We start from the raw sequence: 15,713 nt of genomic DNA on the forward strand, positions 1-15,713 counted from the left end.
CATGTCGGCCCGTGATTGGACGGCTGGCCTGCCGCCTGATCCTGCTGACCAATGAGCGGCCACGCTCTGTCGCTGCTCCCACACTGACTCAGGATAAGTTGTAGGGCTCCGAGGAAAGATGCGTTTGAGGATTGAGACAAAAACCGTTCTTTGAGCATCTCCATGTTCTGCGCCTTCACACTTCTACTGCCTTCCATCGCAGGGAGAACTCAGCGGAGTAGGTCACGTGTTCAGGGTCCACACAGCCAGGGAGACCTCCTCTAGAGGAGACCTCCAGTAGAGGAGACCTCCACTAGAGGGAGACCTCCACTAGAGGGAGACCTCCACTAGAGGAGACTTCCACTAGAGGAGACCTCCACTAGAGGGAGACCTCCACTAGAGGAGACTTCCACTAGAGGGAGACCTCCTCTAGAGGGAGACCTCCACTAGAGGAGACCTCCACTAGAGGAGACCTCCACTAGAGGAGACCTCCACTAGAGGGAGACCTCCACTAGAGACCTCCACTAGAGAGGAGACCTCCACAGAGAGACCTCCACTAGAGAGACCTCCACTAGAGGAGACCTCCACTAGAGGAGACCTCACTAGGAGACTTCCACTGAGGAGACCTCCACTGGGGAGGAGACCTCCACTAGAGGAGACCTCCACTGAGGAGACCTCCACTGGGAGACCTCCACTGAGGAGACCTCCACTAGAGACCTCCACTAGAGGAGACCTCCACTAGAGGAGACCTCCACTAGAGAGACCTCCACTAGAGACCTCCACTAGAGGAGACCTCCACTAGAGGAGACCTCCACTAGAGGAGACCTCCACTAGAGGAGACCTCCACTAGAGGAGACCTCCACTAGAGGAGACCTCCACTAGAGGAGACTTCCACTAGAGGAGACCTCCACTAGAGGAGACCTCCACTAGAGGGAGACCTCCACTAGAGGAGACCTCCACTAGAGGAGACCTCCACTAGAGGAGACCTCCACTGAGAGACCCCACTAGAGACCTCCACTCGAGGAGACCTGCACTGGGAGACCTCCACTGAGGAGACTTCCACTAGAGGAGACCTCCACTAGAGGGAGACCTCCACTAGAGGAGACCTCCACTAGAGGAGACCTCCACTAGAGGAGACTTCCACTAGAGGAGACCTCCACTAGAGGAGACCTCCACTAGAGGAGACTTCCACTAGAGGGAGACCTCCTCTAGAGGAGACCTCCACTAGAGGGAGACCTCCACTAGAGGGAGACCTCCACTAGAGGGAGACCTCCACTAGAGGGAGACCTCCACTAGAGGAGACCTCCACTAGAGGAGACTTCCACTAGAGGAGACCTCCACTAGAGGAGACCTCCACTGAGGAGACCTCCACTGGAGACCTCCACTGAGGAGACCTCCACTAGAGACCTCCACTAGAGGAGACTTCCACTAGAGGAAGACTTCCACTAGAGGAGACCTCCACTAGAGGAGACCTCCACTAGAGGAGACCTCCACTAGAGGAGACCTCCACTAGAGGAGACCTCCACTAGAGGGAGACCTCCACTAGAGGAGACCTCCACTAGAGGAGACTTCCACTAGAGGAGACCTCCACTAGAGGAGACTTCCACTAGAGGGAGACCTCCACTAGAGGAGACCTCCACTAGAGGGAGACCTCCACTAGAGGAGACCTCCACTAGAGGGAGACCTCCACTAGAGGAGACCTCCACTAGAGGAGACCTCCACTGAGGAGACCTCCACTAGAGGAGCCTGCCACTAGAGGAGACCTCACTAGAGGAGACCTCCACTAGAGGAGACCTCCACTAGAGGAGACCTCCACTAGAGGAGACCTCCACTAGAGGGAGACCTCCTCTAGAGACTCCTCTAGAGAACCTCCACTAGGGAGACCTCCACTGAGGAGAACTCCACTAGAGGAGAGCTCCACCAGAGGAGACCTCCACTAGGAGACCTCCACTGGGGAGACCTCCACTAGAGGAGACCTCCTCTATTGGGAGACCTCCACTGGGAGACTTCCACTGAGGAGACCTCCTCTAGAGGAGACCTCCTCTAGAGGAGACCTCCACTAGAGGAGACCTCTGGGGAGACCTCCACTAGAGAGACCTCCACTAGAGGAGACCTCCACTGGAGACTTCCACTAGGAGACTTCCACTAGAGGTGACCTCCACTGAGGAGACCTCCTCTAGAGGAGACCTCCACTAGAGGGAGACCTCCTCTAGAGGAGACCTCCACTAGAGGAGACCTCCACTAGAGGGAGACCTCCACTAGAGGAGACTTCCACTAGAGGAGACCTCCACTAGAGGAGACCTCCTCTAGAGGGAGACCTCCACTAGAGGGAGACTTCCACTAGAGGAGACCTCCACTAGAGGAGACCTCCACTAGAGGGAGACCTCCACTAGAGGAGACCTCCACTAGAGGAGACTTCCACTAGAGGAGACTTCCACTAGAGGAGACCTCCACTAGAGGGAGACCTCCACTAGAGACCTCCACTAGGGGGAGTCTTCCACTAGAGGAGACCTCCACTGGAGGAGACCTCCACTGAGGAGACCTCCACTAGAGGAGACTTCCACTGGGGGGAGACTTCCACTGAGGAGACCTCCTCTGAGAGGAGACCTCCACTAGAGGAGACCTCCACTAGAGGAGACCTCCACTAGAGGAGACTTCCACTAGAGGAGACCTCCACTAGAGGGAGACCTCCACTAGAGGGAGACCTCCACTAGAGGAGACCTCCACTACTAGAGGAGACCTCCACTACACGGCACTCTGGACGCTGAACAAGCGGAAACACTCGCGGAGCACGGATTACCGCGCCCTCGACCACACCGACCACACCGGACTCGACTGCCACTCCTCCCCCAGAAAGGAGGCGCCGCAAGCGTTGTGAGAGGAAGCAGAAGAGGGTTAGGCGCGGAGGTATCCGAGCTAGGCTAGCGGCTAGGCCAACTCGTACAGCCATACCATCCATTATCATGGCTAATGTCGATCCTTGGACAATCAAATGGACCACATTAGACTGCTGCAGGCGGAGCGAGACTGGCGTGAGGAACTGCTGTGTGCTTATCTTCGGAAACATGGCTAAGCGACAACATCCCCGACTCTGCTGTGAGACTGGAGGAGCTAACATGCTACCGAGCGGACAGAGCCCTCGCTGATGGAGGGAAAACTCGCGGCGGCGGGGTATGTGTTTACATCCGGGACGCATGGTGCCGGGACGCTGCCGTGGTATGTAGACACTGCTCACCACTGGGCCAAACGGTCCACGGAGGATGCAATCTGCTCTGCTCTCCACCCAGCCCTCACCCACCTGGACAAAAAAGACTCCTATGTAAGAATGCTGTTCATAGACTTTAGCTCAGCATTCAACACAATCATCCCACAACAACTAATCTGCAAACTTGACCAGCTGGGGCTCAACACCTCGCTGTGTAACTGGCTGCTGGACTTCCTGAGTGAGAGGCCACAAGCAGTACAGGTCGGCAACAACACCTCGAGCAGCATCACACTCAGCAGGGGCCCCTCAGGGCTGTGTGCTCAGTCCCCTGCTCTTCACCTTGCTGACTCACGACTGCAAAACCAGCTACAGCACCAATCACATGGTCAAGTTTGCAGGCGACACAACATTGATAGGTCTCATCACCAAGGATGACGAGACCCTCTACAGGAGGGAGGTCAACCTTCTGACCACGTGGTGCGGAGCCAACAACCTCCTGCTCAACAACAGCAAGACCAAAGAGATCGTTGTTGACTTCCGGAAAAGCCACACCCATCACCCACCACTGACCATCAGCAGTGCGGACATTGAGCAGGTCAGCAGCACCAAATTCCTGGGGTGGAAATCAATGAGGACCTCTCGTGGACAGCCAACACTACATCGCTGGCAAAAGCACAGAGCGCCTCTACTTCCTCCGGAAACTGAGGAAAGCAGGTAGCCCCATCCATCATGTGCACCTTCTGCGGCACCATCGAGAGCATCCTGACCAACTGCATCACTGTGGTGGCGGAGCTGCACAGACCACAGCAGGAAGCCCTGCAGCGCATAGTGAAGGCAGCTGGAAGGATCATGGGTGCTTCACTCCCCCTCCCATCCCTGCAGGACATATACAACACCCGCCTCACCCGCCAAAGCGACCTCGATTGTGAGGACCCCTACACCCCTCACACGGTCTCTTCAGCCTCCTGCCCTCTGGGGGGAGATACCGGAGCCTCCAGGCTCACACCGCCAGGCTGTCCAACAGCTTCATCCACCAGGCTGTCAGGAAGCTGAACTCTCTCCCCATCCTCCCACTCCGTCCTCTTTCAGACTCACATGTCTGAATGCTGCTAGCACAATTTATGTTGTCTATATGTTTTTTACTATTTTTGCACTTTATGTTGTCTATGCACTTTATGTTGTCTATATGTTCACATGTTTTTTACTATTTTTGCACTCTATGTTGTCTATATGTTGCACAATTCACTTTATGTTGGACAGAAGAGAAACGCAATTTCGATCTTCTGTATGTTTGCACATATGGAAAATTGACAAATAAAACTGACTTTGACTTTGACCTCCACTAGAGGAGACCTCCACTAGAGGGAGACCTCCACTAGAGGAGACTTCCACTAGAGGAAGACTTCCACTAGAGGGAGACCTCCACTAGAGGGAGACCTCCACTAGAGGAGACCTCCACTAGAGGAGACTTCCACTAGAGGGAGACCTCCACTAGAGGAGACCTCCACTAGAGGAGACTTCCACTAGAGGAAGACTTCCACTAGAGGAGACCTCCACTAGAGGAGACCTCCACTAGAGGAGACCTCCACTAGAGGGAGACCTCCACTAGAGGAGACCTCCACTAGAGGGAGACCTCCACTAGAGGAGACCTCCACTAGAGGGAGACCTCCACTAGAGGAGACTTCCACTAGAGGAAGACTTCCACTAGAGGAGACCTCCACTAGAGGAGACCTCCACTAGAGGAGACCTCCACTAGAGGAGACTTCCACTAGAGGAGGTCTCCCTCTAGAGGAGACCTCCACTAGAGGGAGACCTCCACTAGTGGAGACCTCCTCTAGAGGAGACTTCCACTAGAGGAGACCTGCACTAGAGGGAGACCTCCACTAGAGGGAGACCTCCTCTAGAGGGAGACCTCCACTAGAGGAGACCTCCACTAGAGGAGACCTCCACTAGAGGAGACTTCCACTAGAGGGAGACCTCCTCTAGAGGAGACCTCCACTAGAGACCTCCACTAGAGGGAGACCTCCACTAGAGGAGACCTCCACTAGAGGGAGACCTCCACTAGAGTCCTCCACTAGAGAGACCTCCACTAGAGAGACCTCCACTAGAGAGACCTCCACTAGAGGAGACCTCCACTAGAGGAGACCTCCACTAGAGGAGACCTCCACTAGAGGAGACCTCCACTAGAGGAGACCTCCACTAGAGGAGACCTCCTCTAGAGGAGACCTCCACTAGAGGGAGACCTCCACCAGAGGAGACTTCCACTAGAGGAGACCTCCACTAGAGGAGACCTCCACTAGAGGAGACCTCCACTAGAGGAGACTTCCACTAGAGGGAGACCTCCACTAGAGGAGACCTCCACTAGAGGAGACCTCCACTAGAGACTTCCACTAGAGGAGGCCTCCACTAGAGGAGACCTCCTCTAGAGGGAGACCTCCACTAGAGGAGACCTCCACTAGAGGAGACTTCCACTAGAGGAGACTTCCACTAGAGGAGACCTCCACTAGAGGAGACCTCCACTAGAGGAGACCTCCACTAGAGGGAGACCTCCACTAGAGGAGACTTCCACTAGAGGAGACCTCCACTAGAGGAGACCTCCACTAGAGGAGACTTCCACTAGAGGAGACCTCCACTAGAGGAGACCTCCACTAGAGGAGACCTCCACTAGAGGAGACTTCCACTAGAGGGAGACCTCCTCTAGAGGAGACCTCCACTAGAGGGAGACCTCCACTAGAGGGAGACCTCCACTAGAGGAGACCTCCACTAGAGGAGACCTCCACTAGATAGACCACTAGATGGCGACCTTAGCCAGCCCCTCTGTCCTGACCATTTGGTGTTTTGTTCTGTTTCTAAATGTTTGTGCAAAAGTTCGTCCAAAAATTGTTCGTCTTCGCCTCGTCTGTCTACGTCGGAACCCAAATATAGTCGCCAGGTTCTGTTAACCATCGGCAGGACCAAACTACACGGCACTCTGGACGCTGAACAAGCGGAAACACTCATGAGCACGGATTACCAGCCCACGACCACACCGACCACACGGACTCGACTGCCTCCTCCCCAGAAAGGAGGCGCAAGCGTTGTGAGAGGAAGCAGAAGAGGGTTAGCGGAGGTATCCGAGCTAGGCTAGCGGCTGAGCCAACTCGTCCAGCCATACCATCCATTATCATGGCTAATGTGCGATCCTTGGACAATCAAATGGACCACATTAGACTGCTGCAGACGGAGCAGCGAGATGTGAGGAACTGCTGTGTGCTTATCTTCACGGAAACATGGCTAAACGACAACATCCCGACTCTGCTGTGAGACTGGAGCAGCTAACATGCTACCGGCGGACAGAGCCCTCGCTGATGGAGGAAAACTTCGCGGCGGGGTATGTGTTTACATCCGGGCGCATGGTGCGGGGCGCTGCCGTGGTATGTAGACACTGCTCACCACTGGCGGAGTTTATGATCGTAAGGTGCGTCCTTTTATCTGCCGAGGGAATTCACGGCGATTCTGCTAGTCGCTGTTTACATCCCCCCGACCTCCAACAACAGTGACAGAAATGCGGCACTTTGTGAACTGTACCAGGCCATCAGCGAACAACAGACGGCTCACCCAGACGGCTTCACCATCTTTGCTGGAGATTTCAACCATGCAAACCTTAAGACTGTCCTTCCCAAACTACACCAGCATGTTGATTTCCCTACAAGAGGAGGCAACATTTTGGATCTGGTCTACACAACCCACAAAGGAGCGTACAAGGCCTCCCCTCCCCACATAGGTCTCTCTGACCACATCACCGTCATGCTAATGCCAGCATACAGACCCAGAGTGAAAGCCTCCAGACCGGTTCTGAAGCAGGTACAGGTGTGGCCAGAGGGGGCCTCCTCGCTCTCAAGACTGCTTTGACTCAACAGACTGGGGAATGTTTAAACAGGCAGCCACATACAACGACCACACAGACACTTGGGAGTACACAGACACTGTTACTTCTTACATTAGCAAGTGCATTGATGATGTGACCCATGTAAAGACCATCACCACTCGGGCTAACCAGAAGCCGTGGCTAACAGGGGAAGTCCATCGGCTGCTGAGGACTAGAAATAGGGTCTTCAGAGCTGGGGACGAAACGGACCTGAAAACAGCGAGAGCCAACCTGTCCCACGGCATCAGGAAAGCAAAAAAGATAACCCGGCACTTTAAAGACAGCAGAGACACACGCAGCCTGTGGCGGGGCATTCAGACCATCACAGACTATAAACCCACGCCACAGAACTGCGACAGCAACATCTCTCTGCTAAACAACCTCAACAGCTTCTTTGCCGGTTTGAAGCACAGAACAGCACTGTCTACACAAGACTCCGCCCCTCCACGATCAGGTTCTGTGCCTGTCTGCTGCCAGCGTGAAGAGGACTCTCTCGTCCATCAACACCCACAAGGCACCAGGTCCAGACACCATCCCTCGTCGTGTGCTGAAGGTCTGCGCACAGGAGCTTAAGGACGTATTCACGGATGTCTTTAATACTTCTCTGAGACAAGCTGTTGTTCCATCATGCTTCAAGGTAACCACCATCATACCTGTGCCAAAGAAATCCACTCCGTCCTGCTTCATGACTATCGTCCAGTGGCACTGACCCCATAATCATGAAGTGCTTTGAGCGACTAGTCATGTCGCATATCAAATCCATTCTCCCCCACTCTGGACCCTTTCAGTTTGCATACCGGGCCAAACGGTCAACGGAGGATGCAATGTGCTCTGCTCTCCACCCAGCCCTCACCCACCTGGACAAAAAGACTCCTATGTAAGAATGCTGTTCATAGACTTTAGCTCAGCATTCAACACAATCATCCCACAACAACTAATCTGCAAACTTGACCAGCTGGGGCTCAACACCTCGCTGTGTAACTGGCTGCTGGACTTCCTGAGTGAGAGGCCACAAGCAGTGCTGTCGGCAACAACACCTCGAGCAGCATCACACTCAGCACAGGGGCCCCTCAGGGCTGTGTGCTCAGTCCCCTGCTCTTCACCTTGCTGACTCACGACTGCAAAACCAGCTACAGCACCAATCACATGGTCAAGTTTGCAGGCGACACTAACATTGATAGGTCTCATCACCAAGGATGGCGAGACCCTCTACAGGAGGATGTCAACCTTCTGACCACGTGGTGCGGAGCCAACAACCTCCTGCTCAACAACAGCAAGACCAAAGAGATCGTTGTTGACTTCCGGAAAGGCCACACCCATCACCCACCACTGACCATCAACGGTGCGGACATTGAGCAGGTCAGCAGCACCAAATTCCTGGGGGTGGAAATCAATGAGGACCTCTCGTGGACAGCCAACACTACATCGCTGGCAAAGAAAGCACAGAGGCGCCTCTACTTCCTCCGGAAACTGAGAAAGCAGGGAGCCCCCATCCATCATGTGCACCTTCTACAGCGGCACCATCGAGAGTATCCTGACCAACTGCATCACTGTGTGGGGCGGAAGCTGCACAGACCACAGCAGGAACGCCCTGCAGCGCATAGTGAAGGCAGCTGGAAGGATCATGGGTGCCCCCCTCCCCCCCCTCCCATCCCTGCAGGACATATACAACACCCGCCTCACCGCAGCGACCTCGATTGTGAGTGACCCCTGCCACCCCTCACACGGTCTCTTCAGCCTCCTGCCCTCTGGGAGGATGCGGCCTCGGGCTCACACCGCCAGGCTGTCCAACAGCTTCATCCACCAGGCTGTCAGGAAGCTGAACTCTCTCCCCATCCTCACGCCGTCCTCTTTCAGACTCACATGTCTGAATGCTGCTAGCACAATTTATGTTGTCTATATGTTTTTTACTATTTTTGCACTTTATGTTGTCTATGCACTTTATGTTGTCTATATGTTCACATGTTTTTTACTATTTTTGCACTCTATGTTGTCTATATGTTGCACAATTCACTTTATGTTGGACAGAAGAGAAACGCAATTTCGATCTTCTGTATGTTTGCACATATGGAAAATTGACAAATAAAACTGACTTTGTGTTGTGCACCGACAGATATGCTAGAGAGGTTCATGTCATTTATGTTCGCTTTCTCTCATTCCAGGCTTCCTGATTGTTTTCACCTGTCATCACACCTGTCTCCTATGCTCATCAGTGTCAGCCCCGCCCCTGATTGGTCCCACCTGTGTCTTGTTACCATGTGCTTAAATTCCCCTGTCTCCCAGTGTTCCTTGTCAGTTCGTCTGGTCTTTTGCCATGATCAGGTCGGGTTAGGTTGTGCTCTTGAAAAGTTTTTGATCCCTCACTACGTGAGCGCCTTCATTTTGTTCACGGCAGAACCGAAAAATAAAGTACTTACAAATACTTTATCTCTGTCTCCCGGGTCGTGCAATTGGGTCCTACTTCCTAAGTGTCTGAGATCGTAACACTTTGACTTTGACCTCCACTAGAGGAGACCTCCACTAGAGGGAGACCTCCACTAGAGGAGACCTCCACTAGAGGAGACCTCCACTAGAGGAGACCTCCACTAGAGGAGACCTCCACTAGAGGGAGACCTCCACTAGAGGAGACCTGCACTAGAGGAGACCTCCACTAGAGGAGACCTCCACTAGAGGAGACCTCCACTAGAGGAGACCTCCACTAGAGGAGACTTCCACTAGAGGAGACCTCCACTAGAGGAGACCTCCACTAGAGACCTCCACTAGAGGAGACCTCCACTGAGGAGACCTCCACTAGAGGAGACCTCCACTAGAGGGAGACCTCCACTAGAGGAGACCTCCACTAGAGGAGACTTCCACTAGAGGAGACCTCCACTAGAGGAGACCTCCACTAGAGGAGACCTGCACTAGAGGAGACCTCCACTAGAGGGAGACCTCCACTAGAGGAGACCTCCACTAGAGGAGACTTCCACTAGAGGAGACCTCCACTAGAGGAGACCTCCACTAGAGGAGACCTGCACTAGAGGGAGACCTCCACTAGAGGAGACCTCCACTAGAGGAGACCTCCACTAGAGGAGACTTCCACTAGAGGGAGACCTCCACTAGAGGAGACCTCCACTAGAGGAGACCTGCACTAGAGGAGACCTCCACTAGAGGAGACCTCCACTAGAGGGAGACCTCCACTAGAGGAGACCTCCACTAGAGGAGACCTCCACTAGAGGGAGACCTCCACTAGAGGGAGACCTCCACTAGAGGAGACCTCCACTAGAGGAGACTTCCACTAGAGGAGACTTCCACTAGAGGGAGACCTCCACTAGAGGAGACCTCCACTAGAGGAGACCTCCACTAGAGGAGACCTCCACTAGAGGGAGACCTCCACTAGAGGAGACCTCCACTAGAGGAGACCTGCACTAGAGGAGACCTCCACTAGAGGGAGACCTCCTCTGGAGGAGACCTCCACTAGAGGGAGAGCGGTTGAGGGCGGGGCCTGTGAGATGCTCCTGAGCTACAGGAGAGCGGTTGAGGGCGGGGCCTGTGAGATGCTCCTGAGCTACAGGAGAGCGGTTGAGGGCGGGGCCTGTGAGATGCTCCTGAGGTCTCCACGAGCTCTCCTCTCTCAACATGCTGGCCTCCCTGCTGTTCCTCGTGGTTCTAGAAGGTGCGGTGGGTTCTGCTCCGGGGTGTTTCTCTGTCTCCCGCCGTGTTGGTGAACGGGTCTCTCTCCTCAGGGCTCCGCGGTGAGGAGCTCCGCCCGGTCCGGACGGAGCAGGCGGCTCCGGAGGGCGGCGCAGTGACTCTGGGCTACACTCGCCACGGACAGGCGGCGTATTATTTCTTCTGGTATCGACAGCGCCCAGGAGAACCGCCAGAGCTCCTGATCTCGCACTCTGCTTCAGGGACATTGGGTCCGTCTCCGGTCCCTGGACTGAAGGTTGTAGTGGATCAGAACCGGGTCCTGCTGCGCATCTCCTCCGCTGCCGTGTCAGACTCTGCTGTGTACTTCTGTGCCGTGAGGCCCACAGCCTCAGGAACCACTGCGTCTGTGGACAAGAACCGGGAGGACCGGCAGTACTCACTGCAGCCACCAGAGGGAGCCTCCCCCTGACGATATATATATATATATGTAGATATATATATATGTAGATATACATATATATCTACATATATATGTAGATATATACATATATTTATATATCTACATATGTTTATATATAAATATATATATAAATATTTTTTGTAAAACCGAGAAAACGCCCCCAGCCTCCAGAGGGTTAACGTGACACATTGTCAGTTACCAAGGCCACTGGTTCTGCTGTTCAGTGTTAAAGATGACAGGACCAATGTGTCTCTAATACACCTTGTTTACTAATCTGATGTTTCACTGAAGAAACAATTTATCATCCACGATATTAAATACCTCGCTGGCACTTTTTTATATATATATATACATATATATATTTATATATATAAATATATATATATAAATATTTATATATCTCCTTTCAGAACATCTGCTTCTTCCGTTTCTTCTTGGAAATGTTGTGGTTCTTCTCATCCGGATGTTCGTCACATGACCTTCTTCACCTCCAGCACTTCCTGCCACCGACTTCCTGCCGCTGCAGAAGCACACAGTTCTTCATCGTGAGGATGAAGAAGATTCTCTGGAGGTCGTTGGAGTTAAACTGTGTTATAGCCCAATGACTCCTTTGTTTACATGTGGACAGGAAGTGGATGCTCCTGCTTTGTTTACATGTGGACAGGAAGTGGATGCTCCTGCTTTGTTTACACGTGGACAGGAAGTGGATGCTCCTGCTTTGTTTACACGTGGACAGGAAGTGGATGCTCCTGCTTTGTTTACACGTGGACAGGAAGTGGATGCTCCTGCTTTGTTTACATGTGGACAGGAAGTGGATGCTCCTGCTTTGTTTACATGATGATGTCATGTGTGATTTTAACTATTATATTTGTCTAAATAAACTTTACGATCAAACTGAACATAACAAGAGCTCTGTCTACACGGGAATAAAAGATCGGAATGAAAAGCACAAACACTTTGGCTCCTCCTGGTAACAACAACAACAACAACGATCAATAAAGAACAAGAGAGATGAGACATGAAATATGTATCACAATGAGAGCTGCTGGTTTACATTTAGGGTTCACACACACATCACACACACACACACACCACTTTCACACTCACACATCACACACACACACCACTCACACACACACTCACACACTTCCTGTCCCAGTTGAGCCTCTGTCACCACTTCCTGTGGAAACAGTGAGTTTCCAGCAGCAGCCAATCAGGCGGCAGATACAAACCGCTCTACAGACAGACAGACAGACAGAGAGAGACAGAGAGACAGAGAGAGAGACAGAGAGATTGTCTAGGTGTCTTTATTTTCCATTCATTTCAGGTTACAGTTATACTGTTCATCAAAAAATTACAAAACTAAATAATGCAAATACAAATAAACAAACATCAACAAGAAAACATTAGTAAGGAACAACAACTCATAAGTTCAAAAACAGAGCGTCTCCTCTAACTGAACACAGGACGTCCTTTAGCGCCAACATGTCACAAACAGTTCTGTTTTATTTGTTAGTTTGTAAAAACCAAACTCCACCCTGAGCCGAGCGGTCAGGAGCCCCGTCAGCATCAGACTTGCGTCTTCTGACCCTGCACCTCTGACGCGGTTTTTCCTGGATTTCCAAATTGCCAGTTTGGCCAGTCCTGAGAGGAAATTGATTAGTGTGTGCACATTTTTGTTTTTTTGGGAATAGTTCGGACCATAAATAAAAAGGCGAAAAGAGAAAAGTTCCCCTAAGCCCTGATACCATGCCTGCAGGCGACTGAAAAGTCTGACCAGTCTGGAGCACTCCACAAACAAGTGGTGGATCGTTTCTGTCTGAGAGCAGAAAGGACAGCCGTCTCCTGAGCCCGGATCCAGGTGCACCAGATACCGGTTCGTAGCTATGGCCCCATGTACAATCCTCCACTGGAGGTCTCCTGTCCTTTTATCTACAGGGGGTTTGTACAGGGACCGCCAACTGCCCCCTGGGGAGGATCCCCTGCCAAAGAAACCTGTCCACTTCGACACCCTCACACCCTCCAGAGAACGCAGGTTAGAAACCTTCACAGAGATCTGGTACACTGCTTTCCTCCCCAGAGACTCAAACTCCCCCAACTGAGGTGTCTTCAGGGACAGCAAGATGTCCTCCTCCTCCTTCCACTGTCCAACATGAGACAGACCACCAGAGGTGGGAAGACATACTCACACTCATCATCCCATTGGTTGAATATAGTGGGGTCCTCAACAAATGCTCTAAGGGCTTCGGGTAGAGAAGCACAGACCTCCTCCACCAGCCTGAGCAGCAGCCTGCTGGACCGGATTCTGCTGAGCTCCGCAAGCTGAGGGATGGAGGTCTTCATGAGATGACCCAGCTTCACACAGCCGGCCTCTCTCAGTCTAGATCTCAGGCTGACCGACGTCAGGGCTTGGGATGAGATGTAGCTGCTCAAAGAGCCACATCCCTGGTGTCATCACAGCTCTCCTGTGGACTGTAAAAACCTGCCATGCCTGTAAGACAGACTGGTAGAACGGGGTCAGGCCAGTTAAATCCACTGACTGGGGCTGAAGGAGGAACAGGTGTTTATCATACCCTAAACGTCCAGCCTTTCTCAGCAGCACACAGGCAGCATCGGTCCATGGCAGGCCAGAGCTGGACAGTGGCCTCTGAGCCGTCTGCAATCTGAAAGCTCTGATGGGCGATGCAATGTCCACAAGGCCCTGTCCTCCTCCCTGGACCGGCAGGTACAGCACCGCAGCTCTCAGCCAGTGAAGTCCGGACCAGAAGAAATCCACAACTGCCTTTTGGATCCTTTGGATCAGGGCCTGTGGTGGAGGAAGAACTACAAATCGGTGCCAAAGGGTCGAAGCAACCAAGTTATTTATGATTAGGACCCTCCCCCTGTAAGAGAGCTGCGGTAGCAGCCATTTCCATTTCGACAGTCTAGTACAGACTCTCTCCATAGCACCCTCCCAGTTCTGTGTTTGAAACTCCTCTGTTCCCAAAAAAACACCTAAAACCTTCAAGCCCTGCCTTCCCCATCTGAGGTTGCCTGGTAGCTTTGGTGTTTCCTTGCCTACCCACTGCCCAACCTGCAAAGCTTCGCTCTTCCCCCAGTTTACCTTTGCTGAAGATGCCCTCTCAAACAAAACTAAACTGCTCCCCAGAACATCGACATCCCTCTGGTCTTTGACGAGCACATTAACATCGTCAGCGTATTCTGACACCACGAGCGAGGGCCGATGAGGTAGCCCCGGTAACTAGAGGCCTGACAGACGGGATCTCAGTCTGTTCAGAAGAGGTTCAATGGCAAGAGCATAGAGCTGTCCAGAGATAGGACATCCCTGTCTAATACCTCTCTGGACCTGAACTGGACAGCTCAGTGCACCCCCCACCTTCACCAGGCACCAAGCCTCCCTGGACATTAAACCCAAAAGTGACACAAACCCTTCACCAAAACCAAAAGCCCTTAAAGTGGAAAAAAGAAAACTATGATCAACACGATCAAAGGCCTTTTCTTGATCTAAGGATATTACACCCACATCAATATCATACAGTTTACAAACACTTAATAAGTCTCTCATGAGAAAAATATTGTCCATGATGGATCTGTCCGGTACGCAGTAATGGTGCGTTCACACCGGACGCGTCGGACGCATCGGGGGCGGAGTCATAAATGAGGAACCACAGGACTGCAGAGTACTTCCACTTGTTAGTGGACCGAGCTGCTCTCCCACTCCGCTTCTCTCTCTTCTTCTCTCTTTGATACGTGTCTCTGAGACTTTTCCACCTCCGGCGGCAGATCTCCTGCCATGAAACACATATGCCGGCGGTTGGTTGATAGTAAAGTACAACAAATAGCGAGAATAAAAGCAAATACATACATTCAAAACTTACCAGGTAGTCCCACGGCTTCTCCGACCTTGTTCCACGCTTCATCTTTATAGCTCCGGTTTCGGTAAGCATAAAGAGTTGTATCGTAAAGTTCGGGGTGCCCACAGACGGCGATAATAATCTTGTCCTCCATTTTTTCAACCGGCAGGACGATGACGAGCGGAGCTGCTCAACGCTGATTGGCTGACGCAACTATGACTCACGCGTTTTTGCTGCCCGAGTTGGGAAATTTGAACTCGCGCGTCGAGGAGCTGCGTCTGTTCGCTGAGTTCACCCCGCGACAAACCCTCTGTTCGTGCTGCTTCAAACGCGTCTGACGCGCTGATCGCTGGGAAGTACGCAGCTACGCAGCTTCGACGCAGCTTTGCATTGACTTAACATGTAATCTCGACGCGCGTCGAAATTTTGACGCGTCCGGTGTGAACACACCATAAGACTGGTCCCTCTGGATTATAGTCTGTAGACAGTTTTTCAGACGGTTGGCGAGCACCTTGGAAAGAAGTTTATAGTCTGTGCATAACAGCGCCACCGGTCTCCAGTTCTTCAACAGGGACAAGTCCCCTTTCTTTGGTAGCAGTGACAGCACTGCATGTCGACATGTTGTGGGTAACAGGCCTGTCTGTGAACACTCCTGCAGCACCTCCCACAGGTCGG

The 15,713-nt window shown here is 52.5% G+C and overlaps 1 gene segment (V, D, J or C); it reads left to right on the forward strand.

Moving 5' to 3' along the window:
* The first annotated feature begins 10,667 nt into the window (after positions 1-10,667).
* Positions 10,668-11,193, forward strand: LOC130190887 (Ig kappa chain V region 3381-like). The segment is given in 2 exon segments: positions 10,668-10,746; positions 10,817-11,193. Coding segments are annotated over 2 exon segments (414 nt in total).
* The last annotated feature ends 4,520 nt before the right edge of the window (positions 11,194-15,713 follow it).

Source organism: Pseudoliparis swirei, unplaced genomic scaffold, assembly GCF_029220125.1.
Source record: "Pseudoliparis swirei isolate HS2019 ecotype Mariana Trench unplaced genomic scaffold, NWPU_hadal_v1 hadal_25, whole genome shotgun sequence".
In the NCBI taxonomy this organism is placed as follows: Eukaryota; Metazoa; Chordata; class Actinopteri; order Perciformes; family Liparidae; genus Pseudoliparis; species Pseudoliparis swirei.